The following is a 22,213-nucleotide window of genomic DNA, read 5'->3' on the forward strand; positions in this document are numbered from 1 at the left end:
GAATATAACTCTACAACAACATTATAGAGTGCGTGGATATTCGAGATATTCTGAACTCATCGCATGTCTTCTTGTGGTGGAAAAGAACAACGAATTGTTAATGTGAAATTATCAATCCCGACCCACTGGATCAACGGCATTTCCAGAATCAAATGTCGTAATTAAAAATGAAAACCAAAATCAAAGGCATAAACAAGATTTTGGTCATGGACGAGGTCGAGGATGTGGACTTGGGCATGGGCGTGGACCCAGATATGATCACAGTCGTGGTCGCGGCCGTAGATATGAAAACAATCGAGATAGTTACTTCAATAACTCATCTCAAAAGGGTGTCACGAGCCACCCACCAAAAAGACAGCATGAAAACATGAGTGAAAATAAAAATCACTCAAAAAGATATGAGAGTGTTTGTCATAGATGTGGCACTACAGGACATTGGTCACGTACTTGCCTAGCCCCTTAGCACCTATATAAGCTCTATAAAGAATCGATAAAGGGGGAATAAAAAGAGACCAATTTTATTGAAAACAGTAACCATTTAAGTGGTTCAAGTCATTTCGATGCTGCTGATTTTCGAATGATTTCGAGGACATTGATTAATATATTGGTGAGACTAGAATGTAACATGCTATATTTTTCATGTATTCTTGTATTATGAAACATGTTATATTTTTCATATAAAGTCATTAATTTTCTTTATTGCATATTTTCTTTTGAAGTTCAAAATGGAAAACGGTATGAGCAAAGCTAAACAAAGAAATAATCTCATGAAAGTTTGCATACCCGATAGTGGTACAAGGCACACTATTCTCCGAGATAAAATATATTTCTTGAAATTAAAATCAACAAAAACAATGGTGAATACAATATCAGGTCCTGTAGACTTGATTGAAGGTTGTGAAAAAGCACATTTTTTTTTACCTAATGGTACAAAAAAAATTTATAAATAATGCTTTATATTCAGCAAAATCAAAAAAAAAATTGTTGATTTTAATGACATATATTCTCATGGGTATGATACTGAGACGATAACTTATGGAAATCAGAAATATATGTGTCTTACCACAAATAAATCATGAAAGAAATATGTGGTTGAAAAATTATCAATGCTCCCTACTGGATTGCATTATACACATATAAGTCCAATCGAATCAAATATGCTGGTTAATAGTTCTTCAATATTAACCAATTGTCATGATCGATTGGGACATCCTGGTTCAATAATGATGCGAATAATAATTGAAAATACACATGGTCATCCACTGAAAGGCCAAAAGATCTTTTAGAATAATAAGTTTCATTGTAAATCATGTTCTCTTGGAAAACTTATTATTAGACCATCGCCAGCTAAAATCCAAACAGAATCACCCATATTTCTTGAACGTATTCAGGGTGATATTATTGGGCCAATTCATCCACCATGTGGACCATTTCTATAATTTATGGTATTGATCGATGCCTCTAGCAGATGGTCACATGTATTCTTATTGTCAACTTGAAATGTGGCATTTGCAAGATTAATGGCTCAAATAATAAAATTGCGGAATCAATTTCCCGATTATACAATCAAGAAAATAAGACTTGATAATGCTGGAGAATTTACATCCCAAAATTTCAACGACTATTGTATGTCGATGGGAATCACTGTTGAACATGATGTAGATCATGTTCATACACAAAATGGATTATCTGAATCATTGATTAAATGTCTACAACTGATTGCTAGACCAATGATTATGAGAAAAAAAACTCACTATTTCTATATGGGGAGATGAAATTTTACATGTTGCTGCATTGATTCGCATCAGGCCAAGTGCATATCATAAATACTCTCTATTGCAGCTTGCATTTGGTAAAGAACCAGACATTTCTCATCTGAAAATTTTTGGATGTATGGTGTATATGTCTATTGCACCACCTCAACGATCAAAAATGGGTCCTCAAAGAAAGATCGGTATTTATATCGGTTATGATAGCACATCAATCATTCGATATCTTGAGCCTCAAACATGCGATGTGTTTACAGCACGTTTTGCTGATTGTCATTTTAATGAAGAAATCTTTCCAATGTTAGGGGGAGAAAAGGAACACATCGAAAAATAAATCACATGGTATGTACCATCATTGTTACATTTGGATCCAAGAACCAAACAATGTGAAAAAGATGTATAACAAATTGTGCATTTGCAAAGAATAGCAAATCAAATGCCAGATGCATTTGCAGATACAAAAGGGATAACAAAATCATATATATCTGTTGCAAATGTCCCTGCTCGAATTGAAATTCCAAAAAAACAAATTGAAGACGATAATGATGTCATAAAACGCCTGAAGCGTGGAAGGCCAGTCAGTTTCAAGGATAAAAATCCTCGGAAAATAAAATTCATAGAGAAACACAATGATCACAAATAGAAAATGGTGTTCTAAAAGAAACACCTGATGATGAAAATGTTCTGTCAGGACCACAAACTGACGAGAATCGTAAAATATCTATCAATTATAATAATACTGGAAAAATATGGAACCGAAAAGATATAGAAGATATTGATGAGATATTTTTTTATAATGTGGCATGTGACATATAAATGAGAACGAGTATCATGAACCAAAATCTTTTGGTGAATGTAAAACTCGGCATGATTGGGCAAAATGTAAAGATGTCATCCAGTTTGAATTGGATTTGCTAAATAAACGTAATATTTTTAGACCTATAGTCCTCACACCTGAAGGTGTAAAACCTGTTGGATACAAATGGGATTTTATTCGAAAGCGAAATGAGAAAAATGAAATAGTAAGATATAAAGCTAAACTTGTTGCACAAGGTTTTTCTCAAATGCCTGGAATTGATTATGAAGAAACGTATTCTCCTGTTATGGATGCAATTATGTTTCGATATTTGATTAGTCTGGCAGTGTCTGAAAATTTGGAAATGTGTCTTATGGATGTTGTTACAGCTTACTTATACGGATCACTTGATAGTGATATATACATGAAAATCCCTGAACGATTTAAGATTCCTGAAGCACAAAGTTCAAAACCCAGAGAATTTTATTCTGTGAAATTGCAAAGATCGTTATATGGGTTGAAGCAATCCGTCCGAATGTGGTATAATCGGCTAAGTGAGCACTTGATGAAAAAGGGATATGTAAATGATCCAATATGCCCACGTGTTTTCATCAAGAAAACAATATCCGGATGTGTAATTATTGTTGTATATGTTGATGATTTAAACATCATTAGAACAAATAAGGAAATTCAAGAAGTTATGATGTACTTGAAGGAAAAATTCGAAATGAAGGATCTTGGAAAAACCAAGTATTGTCTGGGTTTGCAAATCGAACAAAAAGAATGTGAAATTTTTGTTCACCAGGTAAATTATACAGAAAAGGTCCTTAAACATTTTAATATGGATAAATCAAATTCACTCCAATGGTTGTAAGATCATTAAACATAGAAAAAGATCCATTTCATCCATGTGAAGATGATGAAGTTATTTTTTATCCAGAAGTACCATATCTAAGTATCATTGGTGCCCTTATGTATCTTGCAAATTGTACTACACCTAATATATCTTTTGCTGTAAATTTATTGGCAAGATTCAGCTCATATCCAACAAAGAGGCACTGGAACTGAATTAAACATATATTTCGTTATCTACGAGGAACGACAGATTTGGGACTTTTGTATTCTAAAGATACCAATCAAAATATCATTGGTTATACTGATGTTAGATATTTATCTGATCCACACAAGACACGTTTCCAAACCGGATATATATTTACTCGTGGAGGCACTGCAATTTCTTGGCGTTCACAGAAACAAACACTCGTAACAACTTCATCAAATCACGTCGAGATTATTTCATTAGATGAAGCAAGTCGTGAATGTGTATGGTTAAAGTAAATGACCAAACATATCCAAACATCGTGTGGATTTTCAGTAGACAAGAAGCCTGTGAAACTATATGAAGATAATGCTGCATGTGTTGCTCAAATGAAAGAATGATACATCAAATGTAACGCCCTCAACCGATGAAGATGTTACAAAACTAACATAACCTTACAATAACGCGGAAAAGAAATTTTTTTTTTTTTTTGAAAGATGTATGCATATATCAAACCTTACTTAAAACATTTCAGAATAGTTTACAAACCAAATCCAAACCTTAAAATTTATAAAACTTGTTTACAACCTTAAAATAAAGTTGCAAATAGCTCAAGACATAGCATATCACACTCAATACATAACACACTCATGCATCGCCCGCCGGTCCGACTCCTTGCTCTTCTTCATGTCCGACATTAAACTCGTCGACATATGCATAAATGTCACCCTCATTACCTGCACCATTCAAGTATAATGAGTCTAAAGACTCAGCAAGTATATGCAGTAAAAATCGTGAGATTTCAAATATCATTTAAACGTAACATAACATAACATAACATAAACTCATCATTTGGTGACAAATTATGCGAAATTGTGGCAACCGTCATAATGGGCACATTCATCCTTTTCTTGTTGATCAACAAGCATATGGCACTAAGCCTCATAACATTCGTTCTTTGGAAAGGCCCTCTCCGGAGCTCATCCCGGAGCACCAGTCCCGTGTACTTATCTGTCTCATGAGCCATGTTTGGAAAGGCCCTCTCCGGAGCCCAAACCGGAGCACCAATCCCGTGTTTGCCACCACAAAGACACATAAGACATCAAAATCTTTTCATGCATCAACATATCATATCATGATTCATCTTAACATCATTCATCATATCATTTCATTCATTATGAAACATCATTGTTTCATCGTAAATTCCGTCATAACTTTCATTTCATGAACATAAAACTTTACTCCATTACTTCATGCATGTCATAGATGATAAAAATCATACTTTCATATTGAACATAGGTTTCATGAATGAAACTTAGACATTTACATGCATCACATAGCGTAATCGATCCACGTAAGTCGTTCTTGTCATTCTTGACTTAAAACTTGAAACTTTTTGCATAGAAACTCTTAAATATATTTTATAAGCCTTTGAAGATCATAATCATGAATTTAGGACCCTAAAATAACATAAACAAATCATGAATTTCGAGTGAAAGGCGCGGCCACTCAACTTCTAGGCGCGGGCGCGCCTGACCTGCGCAAATGGTTCATCTTTCTTGCTCCGAAACTCTATTTTTAAATTAAAATTTGAAAAAGTGGTAAACATAAAAGTTGTATCTCTGGATCTTGGCTTTCTAATTCCGAAAACCGCATCTCAATTGGAGTTTTCAGTAAAAGGTTATGCTCATTCTTCCCAAATGTGTCACTGCCGGGAAATCAAAACACTCTACACACTTTGGGGTGATTTTGACCAATATTCCAAAATTATTTTGACAAAACTCAAAACATGAAAGTTGTAGATAAATAAGATAGATTTCAAATAGAATTGGCCTCATATCATTTGGATTACTACCCTAATTGTTATCCTCAAAATCATAACAAGTATAGGTAATCCGATGCCACCAAACACAATTTCAACACTTCAAACTTCAAACATAAACTTCTTTTAATCAAAATCCTAACTAAATAAATCATCAAAGCTCATTTTCTTGTAATTGAACATGGTTTAACTAACTTCAAAATATTAAAATCTTAAAAGAACATGAACCTCTTGAATCAACTCAAGTACTTGACAAGAACAACCTACGCTTCACGATCTCGTAAAATCATAACTTCATGCTCTTGAAATTCATAAAAATCATGCATAAATATCTCAACACACAACAATTCATATCAAAATACATAATAGCTTGAATGGTTTTCAAAATCTTTTAAATTTGTACTTGCCTTGAAATGAAGACGAAGTTGATTCGGATTCTTGGCAACGAGCTAACCACACCAAGAACGAGATTTGGAACTTTGGCTTGTGACTTTCTTGAAGAACCGTGAAGGTTCAATAAAGAAACAAGAAGGAGAAGATGATAGAATGGAAAGAAGGGAAAAGAATCGTGTAGAGGATAGGGAAAAAGAGAGAGTCAAGGGAACAAGGGGACATGGGAAGTAATGGGGTGGGGAACCGGGTAGATAGATAGGATAATGATCATTCAATACATAATCTGTGTTCATCTCTAAAATGCAGTCAGTCACCCGTCCCGACTCGTCTGATAAAAATACCATCCCCCGACTCATGCATCAAAAACATATCAATATTATACTTAAAACGTTCGTAAAAATACGCTCTATCATCTCGTTCGTAGGTTAGCCTCGTCCCATGATTCCAAAATCAAACTCGACCTGAAACCATTAACTTAATCGAAAGCGTTAAACATAAAATAATTATATCATGAAACCATAATCATTAAATCATAACTTAAACAATTTATGGCATAAAATCATAAAAATTATTTTAAAATCATCGTAAGTGAGTTTAGTGGATTTGGACCTTACATCAAAAGTGACAGAACCAAACATATCCCCCCCAAAGTTCTTTGCCTACACTCAAGAACTTGAGAAGAATAAATATATTGATATCTGTTATATTCAATCAAGTGAGAACCCATCAGATCTCTTCACAAAGGCACTTCCCACGACGATATTCAGAAAGCATATATATAACATTGGGATGCGCAATCTACGAAATATGTGAAGAATCGTTCATATTAACACGAGGGTGAGTTTACGTGGCTGCACTTTTTTTTCCTTATTATGGTTTTTATCCCAATGGGTTTTTCCTAGTAAGGTTTTTAACGAGGCAATATAAAATACGTAATAAAGACAGTCATCATATCACGATCATCATCACAAGGGGGAGTGTTTAAAATATGATATTATTATTATTATTATTTAAAGTTGAATGTTTAATGTTGAATATTGAGTTGTAAAATATGAAAAATTAGTGTGTGATGATGTAGATGATGATATATTAATTTTTGAACTAATCTTCAAATGAGATCTATAAATAGGTCTTCATTTGTGATGAAAAATACAATTGAATTGAGAGAAAAAAATTTGTGAAGTGTAGAGTTTGATATATTCTGAGATTTGGAGTTTTTACTTTTTATCGTAAATTTTTATTTTTTCACAACAAATAAAATATATATATATATAATTTTTTTTCCCAGAACACGCTAATTAGTCAAATAAAAAAGTCAACTTTCTGGAAACTAACTCTAGAATCTCAATAACATTAGTTTAACTTATAAAATACGGTCATTCTTTAGTTTATTCAGATACACTATCGATGGAAGAGCAAATTGTCAATAAATCTCTAAATTTAATTTCAATTTATTTATAACTCTCAACCAAATAGAACTTATTCTCTACTCTTTGACAGAATATTTTGTTCAAAAATTCCCAAAATACCCTTATAAAAATAAAAAATAAAAATAAAAAAATAATTAAAAAGGGAGAAAATGTAGATAAAAAAGATGACTAATCCTAACAATATTTATATAAAAATTCAAATAAAAATAAAGGAACATAAATTATATCATATACATGCTTATGTTGACATAGGTGCAAGTATGTGTCTAGGAAGCAAACATATAGTCCCAAATCATTATTGGAAGAAATACGAGAAATGATTAAAAATTTGAATAGGAGATGGATCCATTATTATTCATGACACATTAGTAAAAAAAATTAAAAATAAAAATAGAAGAAACAAAATTTATAATAATAATCATATACCAAATATAATCAGGAATAAATATTATAATAAAGAATAACTTTTTTAAAACAATATCTTCGTTTTACACAATTTTAAAATCATATAACTTTAAATAAGAGATCATCAATGATTCACATTCCCAAAATACGAACGACATTTTATGTAGGAAATGAAGTATTTACAAAGAATTTTCATAAACAAAATATAGATTCAATAGAATTAAAAATAGAAAATATTTAACAATTAATCCTGAAAAAAATCATGAAGAAATTTCATGATATTTGTTCTGAAAATCCTCAGGACAAGATTAAGAAAATAAAACAATTTATTGGTTCAATAAACCTCAAAGATCCTAATATCACAATCCATGAAGAAAGAAGAAGATGCAACATAGATGATGTAAAAATATTCGAGAAAGACGTCCAAGAATTACTCAAACTCAGGATAATCATTTCAAGCAAAAGTCAACACTCTTCACCAGCCTTTTATGTCAGTAAAAAAGACACTGACAATCCCCTAAGGAGTGTTCAAGTTGATGGAGTAAGTGAACTTTTGGCCAAATGTCAGGAGTTCGATTCTCTCTACCAACATATTTTTGGACTAGCCTATCACACAGGGCTTGCCTAATGTGGTTTACCTGTCTAACGTAGTTTGCAGGTTATTGTGTTAGTCCGAAATTTTACCCAGTGCGCACTGAAGGTAGCGAATGTGGGTTTCACGTCACGAAAAAAAAGACACTTACAAGAAAAGAATGATAATATATTATCAGAAAATGAATAATGCAACAATTATGGATGGATGTTATATCCCAAACAAAAATGATTTACTATATATAGGAGGAATGAAATATTTCTCTAGTTTAGATTGTAAATCAGGATTCTGGAAAATCCAGAAAGATCCATGCACACAAACACAATTACTTACAACATTTTCAGTTGTCCAAAAGGACAATGTCAATGGACAGTATTACCTTTTGGACTGAAACAAGCATTAGGTATCTTCCAGAGATACATAGATGAATCATTCAAACTATGTGTAGTTTTTTGTTGTATCTATATAGGTGATATATTAATTTACTCAGAAAAAAATTAGATCAACATTATAAAGATCTCGTGACAGTACTAGATATATGTCATAAAGATGGAATTATACATTCTGAAAAAAAAAACACAATTGTTTAAAACCAAAATAAATTATATAGGATTACAAATTGAAGACGGAAATCATTATTTACAACAACATATACTTAAGAAAATTCATGATTTTTCTAGTGAAATCAAAGATAAAGATCAATTAAGAAGACTTTTAGGATTACTAACATACTCCAAAAATTACATTAAAAAACTAGCAGAAAACCTCTACAGGAAAAACTTAAACAGGACAATAAATAGAAATGGACAAAACAAGATACTAATTACATAGATACAATTAAGATAAAAATAATTAGTAATTTTCTTGAATTATATTTTTCATCAAATAAATATATAATAATAATTGAACTAGATATGTCATATGAATATTGGAGAGCATGTTCAAAAGTATACACAGGAGAAAGAAATTTACAAGAATTTACTAAAATAGCTAACAGGAATAATGAAGAATTATGTAATTATACAAAAGAAACTTTTCAAGGTGCATAGCTGAATTATCACTCAAATGTAAAAGAATTATTAACTTTAATTTTTACAATTAAGACTTATGAAATTTATCTTATCTCTAAACCAATTTTAGTCCGAACAGACAATATGAATTTAACATATTTCAAATTAAGGAAAATATCAAGAAATGCAGGAAGAAATGCATGGCGGGCAGGGGTGGGTTTTCGGTATACCGTATCAAAAATATTGGTATGAAAAAATTCATACCGGTACCGATATCAAAATTGTAAAATTTTGGTATGAAAAAAATCCATACTGATACCGTATAGATATCGAAAAAAAATTCGATATACAAAAAAAATGTCTATATACAGAAAAAAATTTCGGTGCGGTATCCCGAAAATTTCATATTTTGGCTTCGTATTCCAGCCCTAAATTCACGGCTAATTAGATGGCAATTGAAATTAAACCACTATTAATTCGAGATTCATCATGTTAAAGGAACAGATAATTCATTACCTGATGCATTAACCAGATATCTTCACCCAAATTATACTATCCGTAGTAACGGAATAATAAAAGAGATCCTAAGAGATCCATAAAATGACTTCGAGTCATCCAAACATACCTTAAAAATTATGGGGAATATAAATTGATTAAAAAATATTTATATTTAGAAACATGAATTATTCTATGACTTTAAGTCATCCAAACATGTCTTAGAAAGCATAGGGAATATAAATTGATGTAAAAGATTTATATTCAAGAACATAATTACGATCTGAGTAAAATAATCAATATCATTTATGAAAATTGGTTCGATTCTTGTAAAAGGATCCATAAATGCAATGATACGCATAAAACTATCCGAATTACTCACGAGAAGAGTTAAGTTACTAACAATTTTTATATATACGTATAAATACATTTTCTTGTGAAGGATATAATCAAGATGGAACAAATAAGTCGGTTAAAATAACAACTTATTGATCTACAGGGAAGAAATTCAAATTTTTCAACAAAAAGAAAAGAATTTAATCAGAAAAAGATAGGCCAGAAGAGAAAATGACAACCTCATCATCATCCTCGCCAAGAACACCAATCAAAATGGCAATTCCATTCGACAAAATAATGGAGATGAAACAGTCAATGGTCACAGCCAGCACTGACAATAAAGAAAAAAAAAGGAAAAGAACTGGTGGTCAAAGCCAGCACTGAGAAAATGAAAAATAAAAAGAAAGGACGTTCAAAAACGCCCTTGAAAAAATAGATAGAAAGATGGTCAATCTACGACCAGAAAAATAAATTTTTGAAAAAAAAAACAATTTACAGAAAAATTCAAGATTGAGCTCTTTGAAACATTAAACTATTTTAGGATGGTTAAAATATCTGTAGGATTTTGGCTACAAACTTGTGACACACAAGCATATCCAGAGCAAGAACATTACAAGGAGAACCATCACATGAAGTCGCAAGATTTTTCTCAAACGGATTATTAAGTGAATTAGGAGTCAGTCCAAACAACAAGAGATAAAACTATTTTCCTATCAACTGAGAAATAGTATTATCTAATTCAAGAAAGCATTCTTCAAGGACGATCAAGTATTAACATTGAACATTCATTCAACTCTTTCAGATTGGGATAGTGACAAATTATACGAACCAATGGTATGCATTCTATGTCGAAGGAATAAAAAAAAGTTCTTATTCGAATGAACAAATGAAGAGAAAAAATCAGTCATGAACATCTCAACACTTCCGAAGATAAGAATAAAAATATTAATTGACATGATCTCGAAAACATGAAAGATTGATGAAAATTCAAAGGTTAAAATAAATTTTGAATCTTGTAAAATTTTATTAACAACTGAACACAAGGAGCTCATTCAAAAGAAAGATCTAACAATGCAAGCACAATTTGACGCTCCAATATATGAATCAAAAGTCGACATGACAAAAGAGACTCAACAAATGCTATGTAAAAAACTAGGAACAATAATTTCCACTCACAAATGTGGACAACAATAAAGAGAGAAGAAGTAGTTGTCATGGAAGAAAAACTAATAAAGAAGTGGTTCGAAACCATTAGCAATTCAGATAGTGATATAATGTAAAAAATAATCATGGACCACACCACGTGTAAAGGTGTCCCCTTAGACGTAAAATGAGTTATCTTCCATTATGTAGTGTCAGGTGCAGTCCCCTCCCCCTTTCATTCTTATCTTTGTACGTGTTTCTCCACACCTATAAAATTAGGGGTGGGCACGGGTCGGGTTGTATGGGTTTCGGGTTATTCGGGTCGGGTACCCGATTATTTGGGTAGTGTTTTACACTACCCGAAACCGAACCGATACCTAGTCGAGTACCCGATTATGTCGGGTTCGGGTCGGTCGGGTTCGGTTTTCCACTTAGACACTGTTTGATTTTAGACCATGTTTTGACTAAATTATTATGTAAAGAGTAACAGTGCTTAAGATGGTTAAATCAGAAAATATTGTAAGTTGCAGCAAGGGTTTAGGGTACTATGATTTCTTGTTTTGCAGCCAGTGATTATTGGAGGTATAAAAAGTTGGTAATATTAATCTCACTATCTCAGTATCACCATCTTGAGAACACTATCCTTCTAATCAGAGAGCGCTTGCTACATATGATCATCATACAGTACTCCCAAGAACAACACGACACAGACATGGAAAACTTCTAGCTATGAAGGTCAAGAAACACCACCTCTCGCCGGCATAAAAAACCCAGAAATGAAAACTTTAGAAACAACAACGAAATCCAAGCCAAAGAAGAGAAAAATCTTTTGTATATAAACAACTTCTTAGGATAAAAAACTCGAACTGGTTTGCTTGGGAATTAATTGAACTCTCGATGCTTTGAATCGATGGTGTATTGGTGTGTGTATTATCCATGATGAAAGAACAAGGGTGGCCGCTCTCTTCTCAATTATCACTTGTGAGCCTCTTAGTTTCTAGGTTACAAACTCACGCAAAGTAGAAGATAAGGTCTTATCTCATTTAATAATGACATATCTAGAAATAGAAGAAATCAAGAATAATAAAAAATATGATTTAAATATCACGTTCAACCAACAAAAATTCTTAAAAATTCAGAAACTTAAAAATGATAGTTCTTCATAACAATTGCTAATTAGTCAAGGTATTTTTACTAAAATAACTCAAACATTAAATCCAAGAAATAATAATATATTCTATTCTTTAAAAACAAAAAAAAATCTTTATGAATAAATCTTGAACATAAAAATGAAATATTGTTACTAATAGCAACAAAATTAGAATCAATTATGAAGCGAACAAAAGAATTTGAAAGAAATAAACTAAAATATATCTATAGTAGAGGACTTGAAATAATAGTTTCAACTCATTTTAGGGAAGCAATCGATCCATCAATTGAAATTATTGTAAGAGATAAATGAATAAATAACTATGAAGATATTGTAAGAGATAAATGAATAAATAACTATGAAGATTATATACTAGGAATAATTACATGTAATCTCTGTTGTTCAAAAAATTAAATTTTACTTATATCCATAATTCTTAATATCTATACAAGATAAAGATATTAACAAAGTCTTAACACTCGAATATCATTTTAAAACAAAAAATTTAATGAGATCAGGAAATGCACCAATCAACAAACATTATGTTGTTGGATTAGCATTATCAAACAATGTGCATTCACACAGTTCACAATCTAAAGAAATGATCGTGATTTCAGCAATCTTTAAGGACATCACAACTCCCAAGGGTCGAAACACCCAAGAGAGCATTCATTGAAGAAAAAAATCCTCATAAAACATGGAATTCGAATGATCTCCAAATAAAAAACATTCATTACCTAGAATATCATTATCATTTGCGAGAAATAATGAAGATATAGTCGAGAAAATTGGAGCAATGAACCAATATATTCTTAAAATTAAACAGACTATTGTTAATGAATCAATTTCATCATAACTATTTTAAATGACATTCATAATTAAACTAGAAAAAGATCTATAAGAATTAGAGAATAAGCTTAATAAGATTAATTTAGCGATACAAGAATTGGGGAAAAATCTCAAGAAATACATCGACTTAGCCACAACTAGATTAATAATAGAACAAAAAAGACATAGTAAAAAAATATTAAGCTACGTTTAGGAAGTTTTTCCAAAAGATAGAGGAAAAAGGAAACTAGAGGACGAACCATTCAAAATTGAATCATGGTATAGAAACCATCTCATTTATAAATAAAAAAAAAACTAGGTATGAAGATGTTTAGTGAAACAGATCAATCTGATTATGAACTAATAAGAATAAATACAGAAGATTTATATCATTCTCATTAGGAATCAGAACAATATAAAGATATGGATATTTCATAATCAGGATCAGAATCAGAAGATGATTCTAGACCACAATTAACACTTCGAATGGATGAAGAAAATAGTGGAGTCAAGAATGAATTCGAGTATAACAAAGACTATTACTCTGGAACATATAAAGATGTTAGACATATTCTTAGAGAATTAAAAAATCAGGATTTATAAAACAAAATATTTTAGATTTAGGATGCTCAACAGCTAAAGAAAAGAAATCAAGGATAGATCATTAGGCAAATGAACTATCAGTACAAATTCAATTAGCATCATTATTGGATAAAAGTGAGAACGTCCAAGTATTAACTCATGAGATGATACAAATGACATTGGTAGGAGCAGTAAGAACTTAGGCTGAAAACCTAGTAATTACTAATCTACCACGAGAAATGAGGACATCGATATTTTGAACTATTCGTCGCTGCTTTGTACCAAGAATTTTTAGGAGTATCGAATAATGATGTTAATTTAGTAGCTAAAAACATAGAACAAAATAGAGCAATTTTTATTCTGGATAATATCAAAATATGCAATTTATGTTATCTAGAATAATTTATTTGTGATTATGAAGTAAATTATTATCAGTTACTATACATTGATAAAAAGGAACATTATAAATTAAGTATCTTTAATAAGATACTCAATATACCAATAAACAGTAAAGATGAATTCTTAACTAGTCTCTATGCTAAAACTTTAGGAGAAACTATTAAATTTTATCAAAGATATAATAACAAAGAAATGTCAAAAAGTAACACTAAATATAAGGATCTCTAAATCCTACAAACAAAACAATAATCTTTATTGTGAAAAAATGAAATTCACAATAAAATAGTATGGTTATAAAACAAACATGTCACACAAACATCTAAAACCATACAAACAAACTAAAACTAATAAACATTATAAATCATTTTGAAAAAAATTCATTCCTTAAAATTACCTTCTGGGGAGGTCCGTTTGATATCCAAAAACTGCTCAGCAACAGTCGAACAAGTGGGGAATGTTGGGGCAAACCAGAAAAGTTTGGGTAGAGCCGGATCCAAGCGTTGGCTAGGTAAGCGTCCTGTAGTAAGAGGATTAGTTATGAACCCTGTAGACCATCCCCATGGGGGTGGTGAAGGGAGAGCCCCAATTGGTAGAAAAAAAATCCACAACCCCTCGGGGTTATCCTGCACTTGGAAGAAGAAGTAGAAAAAGGAATAAATATAGTGATAATTTGATTACAAGAAAAATAAATTCAAAAAGAACTTCTTCATAAAACTTTATAGAAGAAAATTATATAAAAATTTTGATAACAAAAAATCACCTTGCCTAAAGTCTAAAAGAAAGAATTGCACATGTTGGTTGTGCAATGAAGGACATTATGCAAATAAATGTCTAAAACGAAACGAAAAGAAAAACAAAGTTAAATTTCTAGAAAAATTATATACTATTGGAATTTTATCCAATAGAAACAATTGTATTTTCATCTGATGATAAAAATATTTATTATCTTGATGAATCAAGTAAATCATATTTGGAATCTGATTCCACATTTGATGATTTAAGAGAAAGTAATTATTAAAATTAAAAAAAAGACATTTTCGGAACAAAGAAAAGTTAAAGAGTTAGATGAAACTTATGTTTAGATTGAGGAGTGATTTCCGAGTTGCCTTCGATAGAATAAAGAATGGGTATACATGACATAAAGAAAGACCAAAATGTGTTGGCCCAATTCAAACACCACCCCAAGTCCAATTCATTTATCCATGTCCAGTTGACATAAGCCCGGTTCATCCAATAATGCAAGCTCCAGCGAATCCGAGGATAAATCCGTCGAAGAGGTTTTTTGGTCGTATTTGATTTGTATTTTGGTTGTAACAGAAAAACAAAATCTAGATTTTATTTTCAACGAAGCATTTTCCCAACTATATTTTGTTTCTTTAACGAACAGTTTGATTTGTAGGTTATTGATGCCCAATAGTAACAACTACGAGTTCTCGCGATTTTCCCAACTCTATTTTGTTTCTTTAACAAACTGTTAAATTTGTAAGTTAATTGACGTCCAACAATAACAACTGCGAGTTCCCAGGTCGTATAAGGAAATGCATACATGATCATGGGTCATTTAGCACAAAATCACTAGAAGTAAAGTTATATTTGGTACATGAATCAATCATACAGTATGTTTATTACATTATTAAAATTCTGCGTCTGTTTACTCGACTTTTACTCGTTGTGACAGCAGTTTAAGTCCAGCCTCTAAATCCACCAGCCTGATGGTAAATAACTCATCCCCTTTCGAATCGAAAGTGAGCCTCGAATCCAAGTTCTCCCTCGCATTGTTCAGCATGTTATCCACCAATCCCCCATTCATTTTGTTCCTCAGCTTTTCACTGCTGTTTTTCTCTATCACCGAAAGTATAGCATCGAAAGTGCACCCTTTGTCGAGCTTAAACCCGTAGAGTCGACTCTTTTCGTCCTGTTTCGTCATCTTTAACATCAGCATCTCAGCAAGATCTCGTGTACTATAGTCATCGAAATCGAAATAGTGTGTCACTCTCCTGCAGAATCCTTCGTTTGAGGAGATCACACGCTTCATTGGTTCGGTGTAACCCGCGAAGACTACGAGGATATCTCCGTCTTCTAGTACAGACATGATCTCTTCCAACGCTTCAAAACCAAAATCACGATACTCTGATCCCTTCTGCTCGGGCGCTAACTGGTATGCTTCGTCCACAAAAAGAATGCCTCCCGTGGCCTCTTCGATCTGTAAAGGTAAATGGAAAATGGTTTGATTATAATAACTCGAGAAAGAGTTGATGACACTGCATTTAACATACTGATTTCTTTTGGAAGAGGGAAGAGTCCTCGATTCAAATTTACCAGCGAGCAATCTGCGTTTTACTCGACAAAAACTATGTTTCCTATGTTTATATTTAAGAAGTGTTTGTAGCCTTGATTATGGAGATTTTCTTAACAAATTTATTAAAAAAAATCTTCATAATCGGTTGCAAACACTACCTTAGTATGTTTGAATAACTCCAAGTGATGATGCCACAAACTTCTCATAATATATCCAGTGTATACTTGTAATTAGTTGTAAAACTACACAAACTTTCTGGTGAAATACCACTTAAGTTATGTTACGTTTTGTGTGCTCACCGATCAACAGCGATTCCAAAATCGTCCACCATCGATGCTCGAGTTCAGATAAAGTTAAAGGTGATGCATTTAGCCCCTTGTGATTTTTCGAAAGAAGCTAAAACAACACGAGAAAAAAAAGGCTCAATACCGTCTTTTCTTGAATGATGTACCTCCATACACATCTTTTCATCTTTCCTTATATCTTATAATGTGTTCAATCATCGACTTCATATCCTATTAGAAGCCTCCCAAATGTCCTCAATGCATCTTCTATAAGGTTGCATGTTTTAATACGAAAAGTTTGCTAAAGCGAACTCGAAAGTATCTAGAAGAATCACATAGTTAGTTACCTTTTTTCTGGTCTTTGGTCCAGTTTGGCCCAGATATTCCCCCACCAAATCCGTTCTCTGCACCTCTGTCATGTTATTCGACGAAAGCACGCCGACAGAATGTAGCAGCCTGCCCAATATTCGTGCCACGGTAGTCTTACCCGTCCCCGGATTCCCAAGAAACGCCATATGAGGCAGCTTTCTTGGACCCAAATTTATCCCCATGGCGCGACGTTTTTCATCCATGAGTACCCCCTTCGCCCACTTCTGAAGCTGCTGTTTCAGAAGCCTTAATCCAACTATCTTCGACAACTCATGGTCGAACTCGTCCATTTTCGCTTTTATTCCATCACTATCATTTTGGTACTTGTTCCATGAGTAGGCAGTATTGTAGTTATCATTGTTGTTGTTATTGCTGTTGTAGCCATTGTTGTCGCTGCTCTGTCCCGCGTATTCGCACCTAACAAGTTGGCGTAATTCATCGTGTTCATAGCCTGTTGCGGGTATATAATTGAATGCCAGCATGCCCTCCTGCTCATCAAAAAATTTTCACTGTCAATACTATCGGTAGATATACATATAGAGACAGATAAAAGAATATGACAACATTTATTTCTAGTGATGTAATACACATCCTATGATATTCTTTACTACTTTTGTACATTTGATTCAATTTTAGTTAATAAGTCATTTATGTCTATTGATTTTGAACATTTTCACCATTTACCAACTCAGCACATTATGGGATGAATGACTACTAAAACTGATTATCGACACAACAAGACGGAGACATCCAAGATATTTTATATCGATTTTAGCCATTTTCGCCAACATAAATCAGGTGATTTTGGCAAGAAATGTAGAAGATTTAGACTAGAACAACTAAAATTTCGCAACTAAATTAATTATTGCATAGAAAAATACCAAAAATATCAAATCCTAGCAGTTCACGTCTAAATATAAAACGTTCCCCGAATTAGAACTATGCATACATCGTCTGCTGCAGAGCAATCAGCATTGAACTCTAACAACAGCTTGACTATCGAGTTGTCACCAGATCGCAACGCAAAACCAACAGCGAGATGCAATGGAGTGACCTGATTCTGCAATGAGATTAGATACAAGAGATCAACTAATAAATAATACAATAAATAGTTAATATACTTCTGTATGATAAATAACTAGGTAAATTAAAACACAAACATTGGTTCTGGCATGGACGTTTGCACCATGATGAAGAAGCCTTCTTGCTGATTCAACGCACCCGTTTTTAACCGCGAAGTGTAATGGTGTCTCACCATACTGCAGTAAACAAAAGATGCACAAATCTGAGGCCGGATCCATGGACCTGCACAAACAAGACTCTACTCGACAAGCTATGATCCCAACTAATTCATATCCGTTCTCGTCTTAATAAAGATTCATCCTTAAGTTGTTAGAAGATTCTTCTGACAAATTGATATGGGATGAGGTACTACAAATAGATAAAGATCGATGCAATACATACAACATTTGTGGCTTCCAATTCAACGTTCACTGATCCTCTCCATTCAAGCAGATACTTCACTATCTCATGTCTGTTGAGACCAGCAGAGGCATGCAAAGGTGTCTGTAGCATCTGCATCGATCCATCCCACAGAACAAAAACGACACGAAACACGTCATTTAAAGTGAAATTCCAAAATTTGACCAGACATTTAAATCTCCTGATCAGGTCTAAAGCATACGTTATGCCAAAGCAGTATATCATGCAGAATGGTATTGAACTTTCTTCATACACCAGAAGATCTACTCTTATACGGTATATAGGTCCCGCATGATTTTTGAATGGACTTGCACATGTCTAATATATCTAATGGTGTTTGTTACAAGAGAAGCAGATCCTCCTCACTACCGCCAACGACTATTCGGAAATGACTACGATGTTTACAGTATACTCCATTACTCCTTTAGTACATCAGAACTCTAGACCGAGATTCCTATCAAGTCCGCAACTAACAAGAAGATCGACCCAAAAGACAATGCTAGTGTCTGATTTGTTGCACAACTACAACCATGAACCATTAATAAAGTTACATATTGGGACATTCGTCGAACTCATTTTCGAAAGAATTAACATCCATGTCTATATTATTAATAAAGATAAACAATTTCCAATATGAGCATTGCACATCATAGAGATATAACCACAATCAGTTGAACTTGATTTCCACGTTGACCTTTTCTTTGCCACCATAATCAATAGGCAAGCTACATATTCCATCAAGTGATACTAACATATGAATCAACCAAAAGTTATGATTAATCCACAAGTAAATACAAATTTTAACAGAACAAATGAAGAACTAAATCACTCCATATTAGTTAATATATGTATACTTACAAGAATGCTTTTCTCATTGATGAGCAAAGGGTTGCTGACAAGTAATCTGACCAATCCAGGGAGATCACCAGATTCAGCACATGAATGGATGGTAATATTGCTGCCATTCCCAGAAAAGGAATTATTGATCTTGGTCTTGTTCTTGTCTTCAATCCTCATCCTAATCACACTCAAAATCTCACTCTTTTTACAGTTGTTGAATTGGTTGTTTTTGGGTTAAATTTTCTTAGGATTGGGAGAGGAATGAAGAATGAAATGATGGTTTACTATTGGTGGTGGATGGATCTCTGGTTATGGGGAGACAAAGTCAAAACTCATCGTTATATACATGTATTTGTGTGCATGTATGAACAGCCAGCTTGCTTCACATTGGACAATTTAGTTGACTTTTAAGGTTTTCGTCTTGTTCCATGAAGTTGCTGCCTTTGGAGATTGCGCAAGTTGACCCTCACTTGGTTTGGAATACTATTTCTACGAGCATTGTCAGTATATTTTTTGGGTTCATTTTTACCATATTTATTAAAGTTAAAAAACCATATTTTTAGGCTCCGCTTGGATGGAAGTATTTTAAATCAATGGATTTCAAATGCATTTTTGTTGTTCAGAGAAGTAGCACCACAAACATCAAATCCACTAACATCAAATCCACTTATTTTATGTTTATATGGTAATTCATGGTAGTTATAATGGATTTCAAGTTCATTCAATAAAATGATGATTTAGAATCTTTTTTATTCTATCTAAGTAATGTGTAAATAATTAAGTTATAAATTTGAGATTTCTCTATGTTTCTTAGTTAATACTAAAATTATAATCGAAATCCATGGATTTGAAATACTTCAACCCAAACGCAACCTTAAATATTTGGGAATGTCAAGTTATACATCTCGTTAATACTTTATCTCATAAGAAAAATAAAAGATTTAAAATGAGTTTATAATGAGCTACAATGAATTTCGTAAAGTGATGACGAATACGAAGTAGTTGTTATGAGACCATTGATTTAGAATGATATGCTAATCTCAAAATTTATAACAATAATTATAGAGTTATTTGCACGAAACATCCCTGTGAAATATTGAAAATGTACACTTCTCCCCTGTGAAATTTTAATAGGCATCTTCAACCCTAACTTTTTAAAAAATTAGCATACTCGCCCCTTTAGATGAGTGATTATTGCACACGCGCCCCTCATGCGACTGGACAAAGATTTTGATTTTTTTTTTTTGCAACAAATACCCCTGTGAAATATTAAAAATGCATATTTGACCCTTGTGAAATTTTTAAATCTATTCAACCCATAATACACAATTTTTATTAAAATATAATTATAAAATATTTAGCAAACACTTTTGGTTTTATTAATTTTATTTTGAATTTTAAATTTATTATGATTATATAATTATTTTCTAAAATATATTATTATTTTATCTTGTTATCATTATTTTATTAAATTTTCTTCTTGTTTCCAACTTCTCAAATAAAAATGCATTCATAAACGAGATTTAAATACCTAAAAGTACCAAAATATTAAATCAAAATGATAATTTCATGCATATTACTTTTCAATTTAGCATTATATATTTTTGAACCAAAATCTAAATTTTTTAAAATGAATTGCAGAATTTGCATTAAATAATAATACACAATATTTATTAAGATCTAATTATAAAATATTTTTCAAACATTTTTAATTTTATTTATTTTTATTTTTTAATTTAAATTTATAATTTATAATTAATTTATTTCTAAAAAATTATTATTTTATCTCGTTATCATTATTTTATCAAATCACTCCGTGCTTTCAACTTTTTCATTAAATATGATTCATAAATAGTGATTTAAATATCTTAAAATGCCAAAATATTGAACCAAATGATAAGTTCATGAATGTTACCTTTTCGATTTAGAATTATATAAGAATGTTATTTTTTATTATTTATTACAAATTGTGCAATGCATATTCTCGAAAAATTTAAATTTTGGTTCAATAATATATAGTCCTAAATCGAAAAAGCAATATGTTTGAACTTATCGGTTTAGTTCAATATTTTGGTACTTGAAATTATTTAAATACTTGTTTATGAATGCATGTTTAATAGAAAAGTTGAAAACAAGAAGAAAATTTAATAAAATAATGATAACAAGATAAAACAATAATATTTTTAGAAAATAATTATATAATCATAATAAATTTAAAAATAAAAATAAAATTAATAAAACAAAAAGTGTTTGCTAAATATTTTATAATTAGATTTTAATAAAAATTGTGTATTATGAGTTGAATAGATTTAAAAATTATTTTCACAGGGGTCAAATATGCATTTTTAATATTTCACAGGAGTATTTGGTACAAAAAAATATCAAAATCTTTACCCAATCGCATGAGGGGCGCGTGCGCAACAATCACTCATCTGAAGGGGCGCTTGTGCTAATTTTTTAAAAGGTTAGGGTTGAAGATGTCTATTAAAATTTCACAGGGGAAAAGTGTGCATTTTCAATATTTCACAAGGGTGTTTGGTGCAAATAACTCAATAATTATATATCTAATTGATTTACCCATAACTTCATCCCCATCTGATAAAAAAAATTCATTCCAACATTTTTCGTCTCAGTCACTTAGTGCATTTCATTGTGGATATTTAATCACATTCATTCTCAATATTTTCATGTACTATTTTATTTATTTTCACTTAATATAATTTAAGTAAATATTATATATATATATATAT

General features: G+C 31.8%; 1 protein-coding gene across 1 annotated transcript; it reads right to left on the reverse strand.

Moving 5' to 3' along the window:
• Positions 1–15,706: 15,706 nt before the first annotated feature.
• On the reverse strand, positions 15,707–19,798 carry LOC140890417 (protein CfxQ homolog). Its single transcript, XM_073298184.1, has 6 exons — positions 19,482–19,798; positions 18,606–18,716; positions 18,302–18,400; positions 18,091–18,201; positions 17,120–17,629; positions 15,707–16,392 (listed from the first exon to the last, which is right to left on the reverse strand). Exons 1-6 carry the CDS (start codon positions 19,638–19,640, stop codon positions 15,841–15,843), a joined length of 1,542 nt encoding a protein of 513 aa, XP_073154285.1. The 5' UTR covers positions 19,641–19,798; the 3' UTR covers positions 15,707–15,840.
• Positions 19,799–22,213: the final 2,415 nt, after the last annotated feature.

Source organism: Henckelia pumila, chromosome 3 (genome assembly GCF_033568475.1).
Source record: "Henckelia pumila isolate YLH828 chromosome 3, ASM3356847v2, whole genome shotgun sequence".
Classification (NCBI taxonomy): domain Eukaryota; kingdom Viridiplantae; phylum Streptophyta; class Magnoliopsida; order Lamiales; family Gesneriaceae; genus Henckelia; species Henckelia pumila.